The 25,771-nt window shown below is 41.4% G+C and overlaps 1 protein-coding gene across 2 annotated transcripts in view; it reads left to right on the top strand.

Moving 5' to 3' along the window:
- PARG (poly(ADP-ribose) glycohydrolase) overlaps positions 1-15,192 on the top strand; it is a 184,289-nt gene extending 169,097 nt beyond the window's left edge. For both annotated transcript variants that reach the window (XM_054729273.1, XM_054729274.1), the window contains 2 exons: positions 13,084-13,212; positions 13,988-15,192. In XM_054729273.1, the coding sequence (XP_054585248.1) occupies positions 13,084-13,212; positions 13,988-14,142 (284 nt within the window). In that variant the 3' untranslated portion in view covers positions 14,143-15,192. The remainder of the gene's footprint in view (positions 1-13,083; positions 13,213-13,987) is intronic.
- The last annotated feature ends 10,579 nt before the right edge of the window (positions 15,193-25,771 follow it).

Genomic DNA, 25,771 nt, shown 5'->3' with positions numbered 1-25,771 from the left:
CCAGCCAAGGCTTGCGCTGCCGGCAGTGGCAGCAACAGAGGTGTGATGGGGCGTCGCCTTCCCCTGATAGCCGGGTCGCCTCCCGCGCTGAGGGCTCCTGGACTGTGAGAGGGGCCAGGCTGGGCTGAGGGAATCCCCCCTCCAGTGCATGAATTTTCATGCACCGGGCCTCTAGTATGTAATATAAATCACTTTTTAAATTAAACTATGAGCATCAAGTATGATACACAAATTTGAGATTTTCTATGTTTATCTGTATATAAAGATTAACTTAGTTGTCTCTAGATGAGTGATATAGATGTTATTTTTCTTTTCAATCTGTATTTTTTCTTTTGTGAGCATATAGGGTGGGCCAAAAGTAGGTTTATAGTTATGGAGATGCAAAACACAGTTTATTCTTGTATTATTGTTTATTAATTACTAGAGGCCCGTTGCACGAAGATTTGTGCAAGAATAGGCCTTCCTTCCCCTGGCTTTGCTCCTGGGCCACCCAGAAGCCGCCAAGTCCTCACTCCCAGCCAGAGCACCACTCCTGTAGCTCCCTCCGCACCCCCCCACCCCCTCATAGCAGGCATCCCTCCCTGCCCGGCTGCTCTGCGCCTGCCTATGCAAATTAACCCACCATCTTTGTTGGGTTAATTTGCATACTCATTCCTGATTGGCTGTTGGGTGTAGCGGAGTTATGGTCAATTTACATGTTAGTCTATTATTATGTAATATTGTATTCTTTTCCATACAAACAATTGTAAACCTATTTTTGCCTCACCTATACATAGGTTTTGTAACAAAAAATTTCTGACAACATAGATGTGTCTTGAGGGCATTATGCCAAGTGAAATAAGTGAGGTAAAAAACAAAACAAATGGCATATGATCTTATATGTGGAATCTAAAAACAAAACAAAAAAACACTCAAAGATTCATACATACAAAGAACAGATTGGTGGTTTCCAGAAGTGGGATTGGGGGTTGAAACTGGTAAAGAGGGTCAAAAGGTACCAAGTTCCATGCCTGTCCAGTGTGGCTTAGTGGTTGAGCATCAACTTGTGAACTAGGAGGTCATGGTTCAATTCCCGGTCAGGGCACATGGATTGTGGGCTGGATCCCCAGTAGGGGGTGCTCAGAAGGCAGCTGTTCAGTGATTCTCTCTCATCATTGATGTTTCTATCTCTCTCTCCCTCTCCATTCCTCTCTGAAATCAATGAAAATATATATATATATATATATATATAAATATATATATACATTTTTTAAAGAGTATCAACTTTCAGTTATAAAATAATTAAGTTATGGAGCTACAATGTACAGCATAACAATTATAGTTAATAGTACTATATTGTATATTTCAAAGTTGCTAAAAGAGTAATTTTGAAAGTTCGCATCACAAGAAAATAAATTTTTGTAACTATGTATGGAGGTGAATCTTAACTATACTTACTGTGGTGATCATTTATTTCTCAATATATAAAAATATCGAATTATTATGTTGTATACCTAAAACTAATATAATATTATAGGTCAATAATATCACAATTTTTACAAGTCAGCCATCAGAATAGCATAGTGGCCTCTTTTATGAGCCCACCTTCTCATTGGTCACATCACAGACATGAGCAAGGGGACATTTAAATCCTAGATTAATCTCCAAGAGAGGAGAGCACCAAGAAAGATGTTTGCTAATGAACTCATATTAGGGAGATAGAACAGGTACATAAAGAATTAGAGTATTGATAGATGACACAAATTTGGGGAGCTAAAACCCCCTGAGAGCAGATAAACACAGGGCCAATGTTAACATTCTCTACTGGCCATCCTTAGCTGTCCCTAGGTCTCATTCAACCTCTCATGAAGACTCTTCTGAACTATCAGGTGCTCTCCCTCCCTTATAAGAGAAAGAAGGACGGAAAACAGGGGGATATGTAAATCCTTAAACTTGTATCTCTCTTAGAAATAAGGCAAAAATGTTTTAATATGTGTGTTGCCCAATTATATATGAGTTTCACAATTTATAAAAATTTAATTTTGAACTGATGTCATTGTCTATTATATTTACAGCTAATAAGAGAATATTTTTCACATAGTTACTGATTCAACAAACACTATTAATAACTTCTTGCCCCAGGCGACCAGAGGATAGGAAAGAAGGGACATGGGGAAGAGAGGGGCTTGGTGCCTGTCCCCCAGCAGCAGCCAGTGGCCTCCTGCACACCAGTGCGACCAAAGGGGCACTCTGTCCTCCCGCCTGATCCCCCATCTTTCTGAGCACCCTGCAGAGGCCCAGGGAAACGCTTCTGAGTGACCGTGAACTCTTCTTATTTTGGGGGCTCCTAGCTGTTCCAAAGTGACCCCTCAGTCCATACTTGACTTTTAACATTTTGTTAGTTTTAACTGATTTATTCTTACCCATTTCTCTGGTGGCTACCTCTTTTTTTCTGTGCTCTTTCAGAAATAATACTATCTGTGTTTCATCTTGTCTTGAAAGGGGCTTGTCATACTTCAGTTACTTTGCAAACTCAGCTCCCTGGTAGACCCGGGAAAAGTTATGCTTCTGTAGCTCACTTGGCCTTTTCTCATTATTAAGTTGGAAGCAGTGTGGTTTTTTGATGCTTTATTTATCTCATCTCAGTAGAGACTGTGGAGTGGGCTCCTGCCCTAAGTGTACCACCTGGCACCCATGAGATTTTGTAGGAAATAATTTAAAACCATTTCTAAATGGTTGTTGTGTTTTTTAATGTTTCTTTTATCCCTTATTTCTGATTTTATTGCATGGTATTCAAAGATGTAGATTATATTATTTCTACTTTTTGCAGAGATTTGAGCTTCTCTTTGTGGCCTAACATAGTCAGTTGTTGCAGATATTATGTTGGCAGTTGAAAGTTGTCTCTGAATGGTGTAGCACTTATTCTATGTCTATTAGATTCTCTACCATTAGATCAGAACTTTATCGTTCTAATTTTATTGGTTTGCTTTGTGAAGGGATTGAGTGCAGCAAGAACGGTAGAGTGGTGACTAAAGTTCTTTTTGTTTTATTGTGGTTTTGTCTATTTCTTTTTGCATTTCCTTCAGTGTTTATTTTTTATGTCTCCATATTGTATTACCTGACTTGTGGGAGACTATGCCTTTGCTAGTTTAGCATAATTAAAATGTATCTTGATGTTGACTTTCACTACCCAAAAGTGACTTGCAAATACAATGTGCTTGAAGAATTTCTATTTAACAAACTTATTCAACAGCCTCTGTGTGCCCTTCGTTAGATTACAGTTTTGCCCATTTTTTTCCATTTTGCATATTCTTAAACTGTCTATATCTGGCTAATTCCTTCTTTTTCTTTAAGACTCCACTCTAGTGTTAACTATTCCACAAAAATCCCCCTTTCTCTCTCACCCACCCCACTCCCACACCCTGCAAAATAGTTCTGTGTTAGGATTCTTTCAGTTACAAGAGACACTGATGTACCTTATCACTTAAGTAACAGAGAGTATTTTATTGGCTGATGTGGCCAAGAAAGGCAGTATAGAGTTGGCATCCTGAGATCAGATGCTTCCTTTCCTGTGTGTTGTTTAAAGATGATGGGCCTCATTCTCTTCTACTTTCACTGGTTATCTCCACATGGCAGAGGCTGTGACTGAATAGTTCCAGGCCTACAGTATTGCAGTTGAGTCCCTAGGGTTAACCTTTTGCACTCGGATGTCGAGTGTGACTCGACACGTTAGCATCGGTAGCAGCTCGTATGTCGAGCAACACTCGACACGTAGTTTCACCGCGGAGGGAAGGGGGATTTTTGTCTATTTTTCCAGTATATTTTCTTGTTTTCATTAGTATAAAAGGACAAGTAAAATGTAAATGCTGTCTCAACTGATGCCACCACCTAAGCTTCACCAATGGCATCTTTAAAGGCTATTTGTTTCTAAGACACATCAGTCACGTGAAATCACGTGAAAAAGGTTAGACCAGTACACTAACTTCCAGGGGTAGATTATTATCCACTAACTTAGAGCAACGTTTAGATGGAAAGCTCCATATAATCACACCTCACCCTGACAAAAAACACAAAGATTGTGTTGTTTGTTCTAACAGAAAAATCAAAGGAGGAAGAAGAGAGACGATTTATATTTGCGAAACATGTGAATGTAAACCAGGTCTTCATGTGGGTGAATGTTTCAAAAAATATCACACCATGAAAAATTATAGAGATTAAAATTACTCTTTGAATGTATCAATAATTTGATATATAAAAAAATCCAAATAAATAAGTTTGTATGAAAAGAAACTCCAGTTTTTTATTCTACTGCCACGCTTTGTAAAATCTGGGGTATTTAAAAAATTAAATCCCAAGTAGAATAAAGGAATCGAGAAAAAAGCAAGCGAGTGCAAAGGGTTAAGGGGGACTCCTTAAATTAAAATTCTGTGGAACTATTCTAATTTAACCAACTTAGATCACCTTCCCCTCCCTTGGACCAAATCATTGTAATCAGGGAGTCATTAAACCCTGAACACATCCCCTAATGACGTTAAGAGGATATAATATATTTACATTAGAGGCCCGGTGCATGAAATTTGTGCACGGGAGGGGGGATGTTTCTCAGCCCAGCCTGCACCCTCTCAATCTGGGACCCCTCGGGGGGTGTCTGACTGCCGGTTTAGGCCCGATCCCGCAGTCGGACATCCCTCTCACAATCCGGGACTGCTGGCTCCTAACTGCTCACCTTCCTGCCTGCCTGCCTGATCGCCCCCTAACTGCTCCACTGCCAGCCCGATGGCCCCCAACTGCCCTGCCCTGCCGGCCCAATGGCCCCCAACTGCCCTTCCCTGCTGGCCCGATGGCCCCCAGCTGCTCTCCCCTGCCGGCCCGATCGCCCCCTACTGCCCTCCCCTGCCGGCCCAATCACCCACAACTGCCCTCCCCTGCTGCAACCCGCCTCCTCCACACAAGGTGGCAGAGGTGCTGGGACCAGCTTCCGCACTGCGCAGAGTCGCGGGACCCCCAGGCCTCACTGTGCAGAGCGGCCGCCAGGCCCTGCCTCTGCTGTGCGCACGGCCGTCTTGTGGCGGCGTCACGCACAAGGACACGAGGACCACTTAGGCTTTTATTAGTATAGATTAAACAAAAAGCTTTCTGAGATTATACAAATGTATATAACTTTGTTTTTTTTCATAACTTATATCCCATTTATATCAAACCTAAATGATATCTTTACTAGTTATTTTGCTATTTTGGAATCAAGATAGCTAAACTCCAGAAAAACCAATGTTCTAGAAAAGGTTGGAACCAGGACAATGCTGATAAATCATTTTCTACCACGCTTTGGTTGGCCTGCCTATCCCTTTGGCTGGGGTTTGTGGTAGGTCTGGTTGTGGAAATGGGAAAGGGGTACCTATCAAAAAATGGAAGGTAGAAAAATAGAATTATGGGCCAGGTCACCCCAGTTTGTCTACAACAGGTTCCTCTTCTCTCTCTCTTTTTTTTTTTTGTCAGAACACATCATACTCTCCATTTATCTCACAGCCTTGCGCCTACACACTTGATAGATAGATATCCCTTCCTTAATCTTTCTGCATTGTTCTCTTCTATGGACCTGGGCCTAGAATGGGGTCTTGTTTGATAACTGCATTCAAAGTGGCTAGAGGTAGCGGAATAGTTGTTATGAGCACCTGGGAGATGCCGCTGAATTAGTGAATCTGGGAAATGCCTTTTGGATTTTTTTTTTCCACTCTGGGAGTTGCTGATGTCAAGCAGGTTTAAGAAATGCTGCATTCTGTTCTTTAGTTTGAATAGTTACCCTTCAGTTTGTAGCCTCATTTTAAGATGAGGAGACCAAGGTTTTCAGAGGCTAATAAACTGTTCAAGGAGAGACAGCTAGTAAATGTCAGAGCCAACGTTCAGATTTGGCCTGTCATCCTCAAAAACCAGTATATGTTGTTGTTATTAAACATGTTGAATGTATTTTGTGTTCCAGGAATTGTACTAAGCGCTTTTCTTACATTAGTTCATAACAGTCTATTCAGTAGGGTTATTTGTCTCTTTAGATGTGTGATAACTAAGGAATAGAGAAGTAAGTAACTCCCTGTGGTCACAAAGACATCAAGTGGCAGTGCTGAGATTCAGAGCAGGATTGATGCCCAAGAGCCCAGTGTCTGTGCTCTTGCTGTTACTATATTGTCCAAACTCTGGATCTGGATCTGGATTTGGAGTTGGCATTCTAGAGGTGGTGGTTGAATTCTTGTAGAGAGGGAGCTTTTAAAGCAGATGAAAGGACCAGCGATTGAGCCTTTAGTGTAATATCCTTTGGGGGTTTGGGCGGGGGGAGGGGGATGGTGTCAAGATTAAAAACCTTAAAAACTGCACCAGAGGACAAGACCAATTAGAGAATAGGAGCTGATAGGAGCTGGCCTGGAAGAGTAAGCTGAAGCCTGTGGGCTGGTAGCTTTTCAGATAAGCCATCCCGAGAGCTAACAAAACAGCTGGGGTTAATGAAGAAGGACATCAGTAGTACTTGTACATCGATGCTATTTCAGCCTGCTTGTCAGCATGCATTTAAATAATGTAAATAAACGATTTGAGGCAATTCTTCTGACTGTCATTTGGTAAATTTGCTCGGAGTAGAGCAGAATGACGGGGCAACTTTTCAGCATAGTGGGTGAGGGCAGGAGGTTTTCAGACTGCCGGGTTCGACTCTCAGCTCCACTCCTTTTTGGCTCTATGACTTTAAACAAATTACTTAACCTTCGGTGGCAATATTCCCTGATTTTCAAAATGGAGACAATACTAATATTTACCTTATTTGGTTTTTGTAAGGACTAAGTGAGTTAATCATTGTAAATCTTGCGTTTGTCCTTATAGAGCTGTGTAACCGTTCAACATGCTATGAGATAGGAGCTCAGTGTTAGCAGTTGTTACTAATATTGCATGCTGATATTACAACCCACACCTATGGTATGAATATCCATCATTTTACTCATTTTTTATTTGGTTCAGCTGTTGCAAGAGGACACTGTGAATTGTGTGTTTTTTTATGTTATTTGAACTTTTTTCATAGCTTAACATCGATGCCAAAAAGAAAATTAAAACCAAGCTCCCTGCAGGTTAATTTAAGTGATTGTTTTGGCACCTACTTGTGCTTGAAGTTAGAATTTGATGCTTTTATATCATACTTGGAGTCAGTCCACACATCCTATTAGACTTGTGATGCTAGAGAGTTCACTTCACTCAGAGAACACAATTCTCTCAATTTACAAAGGCCTTGGGGATGTTGTGGCTAGTGGGGCCTAAAGACAATTGTTTAAAATGACCTTTTGTTAGTGATTACTGTTATACATTACTCTCGGGTCAAGAGTAATGTATATTTCTGAAAAATTTATTTGTGAATTTATAGTCTAATAGCCAATGGAAGGAGAAAAATAATAGCAGAAATTATGGAATTCTACACTCAGAGTCTTTAGGGATCTGACCTCCATTGCATAGCTGGGGAAAATGCTGGAAAGAGTTGACTTGGCGAAAGTCATAGAGCTGATCGGTAGAGAAGGGTGAGGGCTGAACTAGGGCTCCTATCTCCAGACCCAACTTGTCTACCACATGTTTATGTCACAGTGGGCACCCAGATAGAAATAGATGTGGAGTCAAGAACGTAATGTGAATTGATGTCTCTTATTAGGAACTGGCCTCCTTTTGGTAGCTCTGTCAGGCTTATCTCTAAGAACCTGTTCACTGGGGGAAAATGGCCTGTGAAGCATTTTTTTAATTGATTTTAGAGCGAGAGGAAGGGCGAGGGGGAGAGAGAGACACAGACACACACACATCAATGTGGAGAGAAACAGTGATTGGCTGCCTCCTGCTGGGGATGGAGCCTGCAACCTGGGCATGTGCGCTGACCGGGGAATCGAACTGGCAACCTTGTGGTGCATGGGACAGTGCTCAACCAACTGAACCACACTGGCCAGATGTGTGGGTTTTTTTATGAGTTTATCTGAGCAGAACTGACAACATATGCCAAGAAACAAGATCTCAAATGCTCCTGCCTTGTGAAGCACTTTAAAAATAAGCTTTATAGAGAGATAAATTTTAAGTGTTTTACCAATATTTCATTTCCTTAAAAGGCAAATGACCAGTTATGTAGTATTTCTATATATAAGGAGGAAATAGGACTAAAAGGACATTTCTTTGGGTCTCTCTCTTTTTTAAAAAATTATATTTTTATTGATTTCAGAGAGAGAGATAGAATCATCAATGATAAGAGAGAATCATTGATCGGCTGCCTCCTGCACACCCCACACTGGGATCGAACCTGCAACCTGGGTATATGGCCTGACCGGGAATTGAACCAAGACCTCCTGGTCCATAGATCGATGCTCAATCACTGAGCCACACCGGCCAGCCTCTCTCTATTTTAAATAGGAAATACTTAAAGCTAAATTCTCTTCAAACTAAGAGGTAAGAAATGATACCTCTTGGTAGAGGAAGATGACGATTCATTAGTTTCCATTTTTATGTGTAGTTTAGGTTAATTAGGACCCTTTTGAAATTGAGTGTATTGAAGCTTTAATGTATGCACAAGTTGGTTGAGCAGTTTTAATTAAAATATTTCTATTTTGAGATTAATTGCTTTTAGTACTCTGAGATTAATGAGGCCTAGTCATGTTGTGGATACTCAACAAATATTAGTTTGGAAATTAGAAAATACTTTGGTATTTTAGAATCTCGCCTATAGTATAGTGTCTTATATTCTTTCTCAAATCTGGGGAAACTCAACATATCAAATTTACTAGCCTTATTTGAAAATATTTTTCCTTCCTATTTAATTTTAAAAACTTTTTACTTGAAAATAATTTTGAATTCATAAAAGTTACAAAAAGTAAAATTATACACACACACTTATCTCTGTGTGTGTATACACAGACATATGTGTGTATATATGTATGCATATATGTATACACATACAATTTTTTTCTGAATCATTTGAGCTTGTTATATACATTGTGCCTCTTTTCCTAAATATTCAGTTTGTGCTTCCTAAGAATAAAATATTTTCTGCCCTAGCCGGTTTGGCTCAGTGGATAGATCGTCAGCCTGCAGACTGAAGGGTCTTGGGTTCAATTCCGGTCAAGGGCACATGCCCAGGTTGCAGCTTCAATCCCCAGTGTGGGGCGTGCAGGAGGCAGCCAAACAGTGATTCTCTCTCATCATTGATGTTTCTATCTATCTCTCCCTCTCCTTCCTCTCTGAAATCAATAAAAAAATACTTTTAAAAAAGAATAAAATATTTTTATATAAAACACATTATAGTTATTAATTTCATAATTATGCATTGATTGAATATTTTTATCTACTGTATCATCTATGTTCCAGTTTTGTCAAGTGGTCTAATAAAATCATGTATAGCCTTTTTGCCCTTCAGTAGATGGTCTAGAGACAGATATTGCATTTAGTTGTCATGTCTTGTAGCCTTTTTGAATCTGGAGTGTTTTCACAACTCTCTGTTTTCTATGCCATCGACATGTGTTAAGAATGCAGTGTTCCTTGGGTTTGTTTGCTGTTTGCTCATGATTAGCTTGAGTCTCTGCATGCTCAGAGCATTGCGCAGGTGATAGTGTCTAAGGCACATGATGGCCATCTACCCCACTGGTGATGTTAATTTTGATCATCCAGTAAAGATGTTGTCTAATTTCTCCACTGTGTAGGTTTTGGATTTTTTTCCTTTCTTATAGCTAATAAGACACTTAAAGACAAAATTTACCATAGATTTAGCATCCTTTAATGATTTTTGCTGGATCAAATCTTTGCCATGATGGTTGCAAAAAGAGGATTAACTTATTCTAGCGATCTCTCCAACTTACTGATTATTTGTCTTTGACTTTCTCCTGGGAGCAAGAGCTCTCTTTCCTCTTCTCTGTTTATTTATTATATACTAGAGGCCTGGTCCACAAAATTCGTGCACCGGGGGTGGGGGGGGGGGGGTGGGGGAGGGGGGCTCAGCCCAACCTGCACCCTCTCCAATCCAGGACCCCTTGGGGGATGTCCGACTGCCGGTTTAGGCCCAATTGGGATTGGGCCTAAACCGGCAGTCGGACATCCCTCTCACAGTCTGGGACTGCTGGCTCCTAATCGCTCACCTGCCTGCCTGGTCGCTCCTAACTGCCCGCCCCCCGCCGGCCTGATCGCCCCTCACTGCCTCTGCATGCCAACCTGATCGCCCCTAACTGACCCCCTGCCGGCCTGGTCATCCCTAACTGCCCCCCGCTGCTGGCCAGGTCACCCCCCAACTGCCCCCTCCCTGCCGGCTTGGTCGCTCCTAACTGACACCCCCCCACCAGCCTGGTCACCCCTTACTGCCCCCTTCTGCCGGTCTGGTCACCCCTAACTGCCCCCCCTGCCAACCTGGTCATCCCCAACTGCCCCCCACCTCGCCGGCCTAGTTGCCCCTCACTGCCCCCCCTGCCAGCCTGGTCACCCCCAACTGCACACACCCCCACTGGCCTGGTCGCCTCTTACTGCCCCCCTGCTGGCCTGGTCACACCTAACTGCCTCCCCTGCCAGCCTGATTGCCCCAAACTGCTCCCCTGCTGGCCTGGTCGCCCCACACAGCCTGCTGTTCAGTCGTTTGGTCGTCCCACACTAATCCTCCTGCCAGCCTGGTCGCCCCTGCAGCCTGCTTGTTCAGTCGTTTGGTCGTCCCTCACTAATGCCCCTGCTGGCCTGGTAGGCAGCCATCTTGTGAGGGCATGAGGGTCAATTTGCATATTACCTCTTTATTATACGGGATTATCAGAGTGGACTCAGCAATTCATATTTTTTCAGTAGTTTGTAATTTATTACTGTACTTAATATTTTGGTACTTAGCTTCCAGATTTGGCTAGTGGGAGCTTCTTCAAATTGGTCCCTGTATCCATGTGACACATTCCCACCAATTTTTTCTCCCACCATTTTTTTTAACATATCCTTACTTTCTGGTATAGCAAAATATTTTGAACTCATCTTGTACATGTCCTGTCCCTGTTGTAGAATCAGGCATTTCCCTGAGGAGTCCTGTTCCTTTTAGGGGGAATGGTGTTAGATACCAAGAACTGGGCAATAGGTATGCTCATTGCTACTGGAATGTCTTCCTTTAGACTTTTTCAGCAAAGGAAGAGATTCTCTCTCTCTCTCTCTCTCTCTCTCTCTCTCTCTCTCTCTCTCTCTCTCTCTCACACACACACACACACACACACACACACACACACATTGGGGATGTCATGAACACATACGGGTGTCTTCCATTGCAATGTATCTCCTCCCAGAGTTGTTTGTCTTTTCCCATTAACGAGAACCCCAGCTCCCAACAGTATCAACATTTACTCATTTGCTCAATCCTGAAATATATCTAAAATACTTTCAGAATTGCTTTGCCTGTACTACTATGGTAAGCAAACCTAGTAAAAAGAGTGGGGAGTTTGTTTGTAATTCTTTCCTTCATGCCCAATACTGAGGGTATATTAGTCAAATATTGTGTTCACAAGTTACATTAGTTCTTTCTTTCATCCTTTCCTTTTTCCTTTCCCTTCAGTGTAGTTATGTTATTCTTTTGAAATAAAATTAGGCTCACTTGTTTTCATTTGCTTTCCATTATAGGTTTCTCCTCTTTCCCATTCTTTTTGTTTGTTTGTTAATCCTCACCAAGGATATTTTTTCCATTGGTTTTTTTAGAGAGAATGGAAGGGAGAGACAGAGAGAGAGAAACATTGATGTGAGAGGGGCACATTGACTGGTCGCCTCCCACACACACCCCAGTCCCGATCCCGGTCCCAATGGGGGAGGGGCGTACAGGGGGAGTGTCCCCGGGAGAGTCTCACGCCACTGCTGCTGCTGTAGCTGTGCTTGCCACCCGTGAGCCCGGCGTCTGGCATCCATGGGTGAGCCTGCAACCGAGGTATGACATGCCCTTGACTGGAATAGAACCCAAGACCCTTCACTCCACAGGCCGGCGCCCTAACCACTGAGACAGACTGGCTAGGGCATCATTCCCCTTCTTACTGGGTGTGATTTTTTAAAATTATTTTTATTGATTTCAGAGAGGAAGGGAGAGGGAGAGAGAGTTAGAAACATCAATGAGGAGAGAGAATCATTGATTGGCTGCCTCCCACACGCCCCCCACTGGGGATTGAACCCACAACCTAGGCATGTGCCCTTGACTGGAATCGAACCAGGGACCCTTCAGTCCACAGGCTGATGCTCTAACCACTGAGCAAAACCAGCTAGGGCCCCATTCTTAGTGTTTTAATTTTATTTTTTGAAGTGTATAATATTAACATGCTCTCAAAATTCAAAACCATACTAAAACTGTTTTAGTTTTATTTCTACCTCCTTTTTTTAAAAGGAAAAAGATATATAACTAGAAAAGGGCATTTATTATACCTGTGTTCAGTTTTGTTGTTATTATTTAAATTAAATTTTGTCTATTGAGATGAAGATTACAAGAAACTTAATTTTTGGAAACATCCTTGAGTCTCATTGATTTGTAACTTTGATTCCTAGAGACAGTGGTTCTGAATGATTTTCCCATCCCAGCACGCAGAGTTTCTGTCCAGTGTTCTCAGTAGCAATCACTCCACGCTGTGGTGATTGGGTAGAGGTGGGAGTGCAGGAGGGGTGAGATGCTTGCTGCGGGTTAATGAGGGCATTGCAGCCTCCCGGGTACACTGGTCAAGGGGAATCACAGAGACTCCTGTGGTACAAAGACCAGTGGCTGTGTAATGAAACAAATCATCAGGTAAGGAAACACAAAAGTTTCAGATTAATATAAGCAAGAAGAAATACCACCTTAGTGCCTTAGCTCTGCTGCCTCAAATGCACCTTCCTTTGTCTTCCCACAAAGGTGCTTGATGGGGATTCTGTGGCTTAATGATAGTCTCGGCAGCAGGTCTGAACAGTCACACAAGTAGATGATTTATGCCCACCCTGTATCTGCCATTTCTAATGTGTATGTCGGGTTTATAAATCTTTTAATGAAGGATACTTCTCTGGCACACCAACTATAATTTAGCTGGTTGAAAGAACTAACGGTGTCTTCATGGGAAGTGTCATAATATAGCTGTGTTTTCTCTCTTGCCACAGCCTTAATACAGATACTGGCAGCTGCTGTAGCTGAGCGGGATGTGGTTTATTTCACCTTTGGGGATGCGGAATTGATGAGAGACATTTACAGCATGCACACTTTTCTCACTGAGAGGAAACTGACTGTTGGTAAGTAGGAGATAGTCTTGATACTGCTATCCAGTGGATTTAGCAGGAGGAGCACATGCCAAATCTGGATGGATCACAGTGAATAAGAAAAATGAAGTGTGATTTTTGAGGAGGGGAGGCAAAGTTTTAGAGAGGCGTCATTGGTAGAATCATTGTTTCCTGGCAAAGTGTCATTCCCAGTTTTGAAAGGGTATATCATCTTATTAAAGTAAGGCTAAGAAGCTGGAGTTAGTGTCCATTTTTATGTTCGCGTATACAGAAAACTAAAAGAAGGAAGCGTAGGGGGTAAGTTCAAACCTAAGAAGCCTTATTCTGAGCTCTGCTTAGCAGACACGCCAGCTTGCTCACCTGTTTCCGCTGGACAGGTAAGGCCTTGCTGCCGTGGGAGCCCCTGCTGCAGACTCCCAGAGGATGCGTGGGTCCTGTGCGGCACACGGAGACAAAGTAGTTGACAGTTGTTCGGATGGAAAATAATACAGTAATTAATAAACAATAATACAAGAATGAACTCTGTTTCATGTACCCACAACTGTAAACTTACTTTTGCCCCACCCTGTAGATAGCCTGTTGGAATCATGAGCTAATAAATAGTTTCTTTAAGGTATTTTTAAAAATTTTATCTATATGTCAGGAAAGCCTTCCAGGCATATGAAATTCATACTCTATTTTCAAGTTTAAACATGTTATTTAGATTAAGATAAAATGAGTGTTGTTTAGTAGTTTCATCCATCTATAAACCTTAATGTGCAAATTGGTCTTGCCTTTTACTCCCCAGGAGAAGTATATAAGCTGTTGCTACGCTATTACAATGAAGAATGTAGAAACTGTTCCAGCCCCGGACCAGACATGAAACTTTACCCATTCATATACCAGGCCGTTGAGTCCTGCGCAGAGACCACCAACCAGCCAGGACAAAGGACTGGGGCCTGAGAAGCGGAGTAACTAGAACCTCCTTCCACCTCCTCGCAGAAACATCCTGTATGAATTGTCAGGTGTAATATATGAACTGACTTAATATAATGTGTGCGTAATCCACACTTGTATGCAAGGATGCCATCCCTTCCACACGTATGCAGTTGTCAGTTTGTACATCCAAGTCCCCTCCATCTGGACTTATGTAAACTTATATATATTTTTTTCACTTTTTCCTATTTCAATCTTCACTCTTTGATTGTTCTTCCTTTGCCCATCAGATTTCTTGTGAAGTCCCATGAAAGGTTATGCTCATCCTATCAGGTCTCTTTTTGATGCCGGTGTATTATACAAATGGCCTCTGCAGCCACAGATCCAGTAGCTCCAGGGAGGAAGTTGAAGTGCACGAATCTCTTCAGCTGGGTCTGCTAAAGCTCTCTCCAGGGGCCTCTCATCCCAGCTCTTGTTATGATTACATTGTCTGAGGTTTTGAATTTTGAAAACTAAGAGCTGGGTTTTTTTCATTCATGTTATATAATTCAAATCTCCTAAGTTAAAACAATTTTTTATTTAAGACAGAATAATTTCCAGAAATACTTATTTTGAGACATTACCTTTATCTGTTATAGTTTTTCTGTCCTTTTTTCCCTCATCAATTTTTATTGATAATGGTTTTAGAAACTGACCAAGATGGAAAAAAAGGTAGAATAAGAGAGAATTTCCCCAAATGATGTTTAAAAAAACTAGATTCAAGAGAGTTGAAGGATTTTTTGTTTCTTGGGATTTTTTTTTTCTTTTTAAATTAGGATTATTGTTTGTTCCTTGGTGCTTAAGGCATCATCATACAACCAAAGTTTACGAACTGGGAACTTAAGTGCTGATTTGTTCATATTGAAGTTGCTCTGGTATTCAAGGTTATATAGTTAATAAATTTTCATTAACAATCATTTGTCAGAAACTCCCATATTATCTATATTTATATGTAATATAAATATATCTTCTTTAAGTGTGTCTCTGTGCAACCACATAAAGTCTAAATAAAACTGGAGTTGTGGAAAATGATTCCGTTTAAGCTTTATCAAGGCCTCTGTTTCAAATCTTATTTACAGTTGTGTCCCTTTAAAACTGGCAACAAACTAATAATGTCTTTTGAAGGTTTCAAGTGAAAACCAATACCAATTCTGTGTTAACGGAGAGTAGAGTTTAATCACAAAGCATTTATTTCTGTTTCTAAAATAATTGTAAACCATACGGTAGAAGTTCTAGTTTATCATCAACGTCAGGAAAAGCTATTGGAGGTCAAATCTAATCTAATAATAGACAAATATGCAAATTGACCGCACCTTCGCTACACCTAAGCCACGCCCACCAGCCAAGCCACGCCCACCAGCCAATAAGGACGAGTATGCAAATTACCCCCAACAAATATGGTGGCTAATTTGCATATCAAGACAGCATCCAAAGAAGCCAAGAGCTGCAAAAGGGAGTAAAGCTTCGAAGAAGCAAGCAAGCCGGGGCGGGGGGGGGGGGAGGAGAAGGGCGGAGCAGAGGCGGGGCCGGGGGCAAAGGGAAACGCGGCGGGCTGGTGGAGAAGGCGGGCGGGCGACAAGGGCGGGGCGGAGGCGGGGCCGGGGGAGAAGGGAAACTCGGGCGGGCTGGAGGAAAAGGTGAGGCGGGCGACAGGGCGGAGCGGAGGCGGGGTAGAGTGCAGCAGGAAATCCTATTGCAGGATTTTTCCTGCAACGGGAAAGCTAGTCCTAATAATAAGGAGTTTTGGTAGATGGTCCAAACTCCTGGTGTCAACATTGGCAGGGAAAAATGGGGGCTTGGCCCATGTCTGTAACTTTTTGTTTGCATAGATTGAGAGGTTAATGGATTTGGAACCTAAAGGCAGCCACTTACTATTAACCAAGTTCTTGCCATAGTAACCAAGGTTTTTATTCATCTCCCTAGATCTGAAGTGTCGGGCTGTATTTCTGTTGATACTAAAGTTTCCTCTTTCCTCTTTAATCTGTTCTATGCTTTGGTAAACATTCATAGTTATATTTTATTTCTTTGTTCTAGCTCCATATTTTTTCCCTCTTACCCAGCCCCAAGACTAAGTGAACAGTTCTTTAAAACACTGTGAAAAGTATAGGATGATTTATGTGGGAGCTAAGCCATTATATCCAGTTAAGAAGTCCTCCCATAGATTATAAAACCTTTATTTTATTTTATGTACTATTTTAAAAAATTACTGCAAATTAGAATATGATATTCCATCAATTTTATAAGTATTTGGATTTCAGATGCCATAATATGAAGAAAAAGTTCAATTTAGAATTAATGAAATATGGTATCTGTGGAATAAATGTATACTCTGAAATATTGTGCTTTCTACATGTTCATCAGCAGATTAGGGTATATTTTAGGCTATTACCAATTCTATAGAGAGTATATTTCTTCCTAAATACTGAATTTTTATGTCTAAGTATATAGGTTATTCTCACAAACCTTAATAGAAATTATAACATTCTGACATGATGGTCTCCACCTTCTCACCACCAAGGACCCCTTTTATTGTTTTGTTCTCAAAGTCTCCATATTTTGAAATACTTTGATATCAAGTAAAATTCATTTGTTAAGCTAATTGTTTTCATTTTTAATAAATTAAATGTGCAGTGTTCAGACTAAGACAATATAATTCCAGCTACAGCAGAAGAAACCTTCATATACAGATCACCCATGTTCAACAATTATCAATTCATAGCAAATCTCACTTGCATTCTATCCCTACCAAATTATTTGAAATTTATCTCAGACTTTATATTTCATCTGTAAATGAATGACTCTAAAAGATATTACCAAAAAAAAAGTATTACCACAGTTTCATCACACACAAACACACACACACTAAACATTAAATTTCTTTTCCTTATTCTTCCTGCTAAGTACAGCTAAAAATCCTGAACATGATATGTAAAACAAACGTAAGACTATGAAAGGTGGGTGGGAGAGGAAGAGGCAGACTGGCTAGGGGTTTGGGGAGCCAAGGAACAATCCAGTGGCAAGTTTCCTGGTTTTCCTTATTTCCTCACTTATCCTATACTGATTACTGGAGAAAGTGGCAACCCAGAAATTTTGAGTGCAAATTAAGATTCCAGAAAATCCTGCTCTCCCTAGCCAAAGGACCAGGAAAGGGGCAGCTTAACAAGACAGAAAACTTTATTTAATAACTGCTAACATCATACTTAATGTTCAGAAACTAGATACTTTATTGCTACGATCAGGAACAATGCAAGGATGTCCCCTCTCACCCCTCCTGTGCCACATCATAATGGAAGCTCTAATTAATGCAACATGACAGTGAAAGGTATATAAGTTGGGAAAGAAGAAATAAACTGATTTTGTCCCCAATGACATGATTATGTAGAAAATCCTAAAGAAATGACAAGAAGCCCTCCTGTAACTAACAAGCTTATATAATAAGGTTCAGGATATAAGGTTAATATAAAAAGAATCAAGGAGAGCCACGATAGGTAAACACCTGTACTCGCCACCTCCCACAACCATGGGAAAATTACAACTAAAATACAGAACAACCATCATTCAGAACTGCCTGAAAGCTGGCTGAATGGAATTCTACAACTAGAGAAGTAAAGAAGAGAGCACACTGAGATGTGGGAGGGGCAGAGGCACAGAACCAGCTGGTCCAGCACCCACATTTGCCTTTTTTTAAGCAGGCGGGAGATCATCTCTGCGGAGGCCTCCCCATGAGGAGCAAGGGGTCCCAGCCCCACACCAGACCCTCAGTCCAGACTCCCAGAGCTGGGAAAAGAAGTCCCCGGTGAACAGGATCTGACCATACCAGTTTACAACTCTACACGTCCACAAGCGACACACTCAAGGGGCAGACTCAGTGAGCACCAAAGCCCCAGTGAAGCAAGTCCTGCTCCATAGGAGTGTCTCCTGCACAGCAGCTCTCCTACTGTAGTCACAGCTGATCCTCACAGCCAATGGACTGCAGGTCAAATCCTCACAATGACACCAACAGCAATCAAGTCTCAACTACAACATGACTGCACACAGCCCACAAAGGGGCGCATCTAGAGTGCCAGCTAAGGTGACGGGAGGCTAAGTCACTGGGCCCTATAGGACACCTACTACATGAAAGCCACTCTGCCAACTCAGGGGGACATAGCAGCTCCACGCAATACAGAGAAACAAACACAGGGAAGCAGCCAAAATACAGAGACAAACATGTCACAAATGGAAGAAAGCAAGCTACTGGATACAGAGTTCAAAACCACAATTACAAAGTTACTCAAGAATCTTCATGAGACCTTGAAGGGACTTAGTGAGACTTTCAAGGCTCTTAGTGAGAAGCTGAAAGACATGGAAAAGGACCAGTCATAAATTAATAATATACAGGGATTCAACAGTAGAGGATTCTGAGGATCAAATCAATAATTTGGAATAAGAAAGCAAAAAATACCCAATCAAAAGAGCAAAAAGATAAAAGAATCCAAAAATATGAGGATTAAGGAGCCTCAAGGACAACTTCAAGCTTACCAACATTCACATTATGGGGTGCCAGAAGGAGAAAAGAGAGAGCAAGATATTGAAAACCTATTTGAAGAAATAATGACAAAAACTTCCCCTACCTGGTGGAAGAAATAGATTTACAAGTACAGGAAGCTCAGAGAGTCCCAAACAAGAGGAATCCAAAGAGGTCCACACCAAGACACAACATAATTAAAATTCCAAAGGTTAAAGACAAAGAGAGAATCTTATAAGCAGCACGAGAAAAACAGTTACTTACAAGGGAGCGCCCATATGACTGTCAGCTGATTTCTCAACAGAAACTATGCAGACCAGAAGGGAGTGGCAAGAAGTATTCAAAGTGATGAATAGCAAGAACCTACAACCAAGATTACCCAGTATAGCTATCATTTAGAATTGAGGGTCAGATAAAGAGCTTCACGGACAAGAAAAAGTTAAAGGTGTTCATCACCACCAAACCAGGATTACATGAAAGGTTGAAGGTTATTCTTTAAGAAGACGAGGAAGAGGAGGAGGAGGAGGAGGTGGGGGAAGTGGAGGAGGAGGAGGAAGAAGAAGAAATATAAACAATAAAAAGGCAATAAATACATATCAACATGAATAAGAAAGCTAATGAACAGAATAAACTGGTGAATAAAATAGAATCAGAGGCATGAAAATGGAACAGACTGACAATTCTTAGAGGGAAGGGGAGTGTGTGGGCAGGAAGAGATTAAACAAAGTTCTTAATGCATATATGCATTACCTATAGACACAGACAATTGGATGGCAAAGGCCTGGGGCAGGGAGGGAAGAGGATGGAGGGGGCTAATGGGGGCGAGGGGCATCTGCAATACTCTCAACAGTAAAGATTTTAAAAACCTCAGTATGTAGCAAAAAGAAAAGTAATAAGAACAATAAAATGGCAAGAAATACATATCTATCAACAATTGAATCTAAAAATCAAATAAAAAAACTAATGAACAGAATAAACTCGTGAATAAAATAGAATAAGAGGCATGGAAATGAAACAGACTGATAATTCTCAAAGGGAAAGGGAGGTGAGGGTTGGGAAGAGATTTAACAAAGATCTTATATGCATATATGCATTACCTGTGGACACAGACAATAGGGTGGTGAAGGCCTGAGGGAGGAAATGGGGGGGACAGGGACATCTGTAATACTCTCAAAAATAAAGATTAAAAACTAAAAAGAATCTGTTGCATTCCAATATACCAGCAACAAACAATAGGAATGTGAAATTAAAAACAGTACCATTTACATTAGCATCCCTAAAATAAAATAGATATGTCTCCAAAATATGTGCAATATCTGTCTGAGGAAAGCTGCACAACTCTGATGAAAACAAATCAAATACAATCTAAATGAATGAGAGAGGTTCCATGATCACAGAAAGGAAGATTCAATATTGTTAAGATGGCACAAGTTCATCCATACATTCAGTACAAGCCTAATCAAAATCCCAATAAGTTATTTTTGGATGTAGACAAACTAGTTCTTAAGTTTATATGCAAAGACAAAAGACCCAGAATAGCCAAAAGCATACTGAACAATAGCAATACCAGCAGACTGACAAGACCTGACTTCAGGTCTTACTATAATGTACAGTAATCAAAAGTATGTGTTATTAGCAAGAGAATAGATGAATAGTCAGTGGGACAGAGGAGACAGCCCTGAGATAGGACCACATAAATAGAGTCAATTGATATTTGACAAAGGAGCAAAGGCAATTCAATGGAGAAAGTATAGTCTTTTCAACAAATGTTCAAACGACATCCACATGCAAAAAAAAAAAAATCTAGACACTGACCTTTCACAGAATTAACTAAAACATAAACTAATGTAAAATACAAAACTATAAAATTTCTTGAAGATAACAGGCCAAAAACTAGGTGACTTTGGCTTGGTGATGCGTTTTTAGATACAACACCAAAAATTTACATTTATAAATATTTTTCTCTTTTCCATGTCCAGTGCGGCTAGAGAGTGGTTTGGTTTCTGAGTAGAGGCGGCTAGGGATTGAGAAAATGAAAGAAAGAGACAGACATAGAGATGGAAGGAAAAAGCTGGGGCCTGGTAGGACAGCTGTCCTCTGATGAAGAGACAGTGACCCAGCGCCAATACAGCGCATTTATTTTATACAGCAAAATACCAGGAAGTTTTACTAAAGCCCAAGTCAAAGGAGATTATGTGCATTCTTGTGGCTTCTTTGTAATCATCACTTCTGGGTGGGCCTGGATAATCATGTTTGCTCCTTGTGCTTGGCTGGATTTAGATAATGAAACCCACACCCTGGCGCCTGAGTTGAAGGTCAGGCTGACAACACACCTGCCTCTGGCAAGGTATGTTTCCAGGGCCTGGCTCTGCTGGGCACCACTTTTATTATTATAGATTGGAGTAGCTATAACACTAAGAGTGATCTCTAATGTAAACCATGGGCTTTGGGTGATTATAGTGTGTCCATGTCAGTTTTGCAGTTAGAACAAAAGTCCCTTCTGGTGCAGGATGTTGCTAGAGGGGGAGGCTGTGCATATATGGGGACTGGGGATATATGGGAAATCTCTGTACCTTTTGTTCAATTTTGCTGTAAACCTAACTGCTCTAACAACTGTTTTAAAAAAATACTCCTCACTCTGGCTCAGGTTGTAGTGTCATCCTGTACACCAAAAAGGTTGTGGGTTTGATTCCTGATCAGAGCACATACCAAGGTTGTGGGTTCAGATTCCCATTTGAGGTGCCAAAGGGAAACAACTGATCAATGTTTCTCTCTCTCTTCTCTCTCTCTCTCTCTCTCTCTCTCTCTCTCTCTCTCTCTCTCTCTCTTACCACCCCCTCCCTCTCTTCCTTTCTCTCAAAAAATAAAAATAAAAACATATCCTCTAGTGAGGATTAAAAATAATAAATAAATTAAAATTAAAATAAAACATAAATTAAAAAAGGAAAGATGCCCAATGTTATATATATCATTAGGAAATTGCAAATTAAAACAACAGTGAAATTTATGGTTTCAGATGGGTACTAAATTTATTGGGTGATCACTTCGTAAGTTATATAAATGTCTAATTGCTGTGTTGAACACCTGAAACATATATATTGTATATCAAATATAATTGAATTTTTTCATTAAAAAATAAATTTGAAAATAAACAATGAGACACTGCTACACATGTATTCAAATGGCTAGAATTCACATTGACAATGCCAAATGCTGGTGAGGATGTGGATACAAAAGCCCTCTCATTAATTGCTGGTAAGAATGAAAATGGTACAGCCACTTTGGAAGACAGTTTAGCAGTTTCTTACAAAGGTAGACATAGTCTTATCATATGATCCAGTAATTGCACTCCTACGTATTTCCCCAAATGATTTGAAAACATATGTCCATAGAAAACCCTGCACATGAATGGTATAGCAGCTTCATCCATTATTGCCCAGACTGGAAGCAACCAAGATGTCCTTCAGTAGGTGAGTGGACAAACTGTGGTATATCCATATATTGGAATATTCTTCAGTGACAAAAACAAATGAAGTATTAAAACACAGATATTTACATTACGATTCATAACAGTAGCAAAATTACAGTTATGAAGCAGCAACAAAAATCATTTTATGGTTGGGGGTCACCACAACATGAGGAACTGTATTAAAGGGTCGCGGCACTAGAAAGGTTGAGAACCACTGGCCTATTGTCTTTTTGCATATAAGATAACATGCCTGTGAAATGTCAGGGTAACTTGTAACTTCCCTTTTTCTGGACCCCTTGGGGCACAACCAAATGCCCTGGGCACCAGGACAGAGACCATAAATTCCTCCAACCTTTCTAATGCCGCGACCCTTTAATATAGTTCCTCATAAATTCTTTACATTTTACTTTTTAACCATAAATTCTTTACATTTTACTTTTTAACTGCCATTCTTCAGAATATGCTCCAATATAGCATTATCCCAATATGCTGAGATTCTACTTCCCAGCAGTTGTCCACAGTTTGGCTCAAATCAACTCACAAAAATTCTTTACAGGTTTGAATGTTTTTACGTTAACATTATAATTAACTAGCGTTCCCGTTGCAGGAAAAATCCTGCAATAGGGTTTCCTGCTGCACTCTACCCCGCCCTGCCTGCTCTCCTCCCTTGTACCCCGCCCCATGTTCTCCTCCAGCCCCCCTGCTTTTCTAACTTCTCCACCAGCCCACTCTCCTTCCTTCTCCCCTGGCCCTGCCTCCGCTCCTCCCTTCTCCCCCGGCCCACCTTCTCCACCAGCCCGCTCTCCTTTCTTCTCCCCTGGCCCTGCCTCCGCTCCTCCCTTCTCCCCCGGCCCACCTTCTCTGCCAGTCTGCCTGCTTTTCCCTTCTCCCCTGGCCCTGCCTCCGCTCCTCCCTTCTCCCCCGGCCCGCCTTCTCTGCCAGCCTCCGCTCCTCCCTTCTCCCCCAGCCCCGCCTCTGCTCCTCCCTTCTCTCCTGGCCCCGCCTCCGCTCCTCCCTTCTCCCCCGGCCCACCTTCTCTGCCAGTCTGCCTGCTTTTCCCTTCTCCCCCGGCCCCGCCTCCGCTCCTCCCTTCTCCCCCGGCCCACCTTCTCTGCCAGCCTCCGCTCCTCCCTTCTCCCCCGGCCCTGCCTCTGCTTCTCCCCCCCGCCCCCCGGCTTGCTTGCTTCTCTGCAGCTTTGCTCCCTTCTGCAGCTCTTGGCTTCTTTCTATGCTGTCTTGATATGCAAATTAGCCGCCATCTTTGTTGGGATAATTTGCATATTTGTCCTGATTGGTTGGTGGGCATGGCTTGGGCGTAGCAAAGGTGAGGTCAATTTGCATATTTGTCTATTATTAGATAGGATTATCCTATGTAATAAAAGCCTAATATGCTAAGGGTCCGACCATTCCACCCTTCGACCAGTCGCTATGATGCACACTGACCACCAGGGGGCAGATGCTCTGACTGGTAGGTTAGCTTGCTGCTGGGGTCCAGCCGATTGGGACTGGGCAAGATGGGCCAGACACGTCCTGGAGCCCTCCCGTGGCCCCTCCCTGGGCCTGATGGTGCACCAGTGGGGTCCCTGGGCCTGGCCTGTGCCCTCTTGCAATCCGGGACCCCTTGGGGGATGTCAGAGAACCAGTTTCAGCCTATCCCTGCAGGCCAGGCCGAGGGACCCCACCAGTGTACAAATCGTGCACTGGGCCTCTAGTAATATAATGTTAATAAATAATGGAATATTGTGTGTTGATTTTTATTTGTTGCAAATTATTATAATTATATAGTAATTAATAATAATGAGTAAAACAATATATTATTGAATAAAATGAAATAATATTTGTAAATGCTGAAAGAACAATTGTTAACCTAGTTGACCATCTTTGAAGAAATAAAATACATTTTTAGATAAAACAAAAATTAACTGTTTACCTGTTATGCTTTTACTAAAGCAAATTCTAAAAGAATATACTTTAGAAAGATAGTAAATGATTTCAGAAGTGATGAACAAATATTATAGTAATATATAAGTAAATATAATATTAAAAAACATTGTTAATATAACAAGAATATCATTAATGCCTAATTTGTGAGGTTAAAAACAAGAACTGAAGTATTGGATAGCAATATCATGGAATTTTGGAAGGGAGTGATAAAAAATAATATGTATTTTTCAAGTGGAGGTATGAAACATTGTTAAATATAAATGTTTACTATGGATGTTAAAAATTGTATGAGTAATCATTCAGAGAATGAAAATATATAAATATGTATAATCTAAATAATTGATGGTCCTAAATAACCAATGGGTCAAAGAAGGAATCAAATGGAAAATCAGAAAATACTTTGTGGTAAAAATCAAGGCACAATATACCAAAACGTAGGTGCTGCTAAAGCAGTACTTAGAGATGGAGTTATATCTCTAAATGCCTACAATAAGGAAAAAGATCATAAATCAATAACCTACACTTGCTCCTGAAAGACACTGGTAAAAAGCAGAGCAAACTAAACCTACACGTAGAAGGAAGGGGATAATAAAGATTAGAGCAGAAATCAAATGAAATAGTGCATTAAACAAACAATAGGGAACATCAATGAAATCTAAAGCTGGCTCTTTGAAAAGAGTGACATAATTGACAAACCTTTAGCTACTTTGACAAAGGAAAAGGAGTGAAGACTCAAAATATCTTTCATGAAACGAACAAGTTTCCAAATAAACACACTACTGAAACTGTTTCAGAAATAGACTATAGCCCTGGCTGGTTTGGCTCAGTGGACAGAGCATCAGCCTGCAGACTGAAAGGTCCCGGGTTCGATTCTGGTCAAGGGCACATGCCTGGGTTGTGGGCTCCATCCCCAGTAGTGGGTGTGGAGGAGGCAGCCCATCGATGATTCTCATCATTGATGTTTCTATCTCTCTCCCTTCCTCTCTCTGAAATCAATAAAACATATTGAAAAAAAAAAGAAATCCTATGCCAAAGCCTTTTATAGAGTGAGGCTTTTAAAAGTAAAACTACTGTTATTATATATGTACTAGCTGCCCGATGCACAAAGATTCATGCAAGAATGGGCCTTCCTTCCTCTAGCTGCCGGCACCACCTTCACTCCGGGCCCGGAGCCGCCTTTCCCCCTTCCCATCCTGCCCAAGGCCCGGAGCAGCTGGGGCAGTGTGGAACACCTGCATCATCACCATGGCAACAATGCAAGCGTCCCGCCCTGCCCCCAGCCACTCAGCGCCTGCATATGCAAATTAACATGCCATATTTGTTGGGTTGATTTGCATAGTCACTCCTGATTGGCTGGTGGGTGTCGTGGAGGTACAGTCCATTTGCATCTTTCTATTTTATTAGTGTAGGTGATTACATATAATTTACACTTAAAGGTCAATGCTTACTAGTCTGTTTTAGCTGTGTGGATTCTGCATGTTGTTCTGCTGTTTTGGTGAATTTTCTGAAGGTCAGACAAACTTGCAGCAAACCTGTGGACTCCTGGACTGCTGAGTGGCTGTGCAGTGCACTCTAGAATTGGGACAGTGGGGCAGTTGTCAATGAAAGTCTAACCTGGACTTGAATCACAGCTCTGCCCATCCCAGGGGAAGGCCTGCATGGCAGTCTTGCAAACTCAAAGACCTAAAGTAACCACC

The sequence above is a fragment of the Eptesicus fuscus genome, chromosome 17, assembly GCF_027574615.1.
Source record: "Eptesicus fuscus isolate TK198812 chromosome 17, DD_ASM_mEF_20220401, whole genome shotgun sequence".
Lineage (NCBI taxonomy): Eukaryota > Metazoa > Chordata > Mammalia > Chiroptera > Vespertilionidae > Eptesicus > Eptesicus fuscus.
The sequence above is the reverse complement of the archived record's forward strand: the minus strand, read 5'-3'. Positions and strand labels throughout refer to the sequence as shown.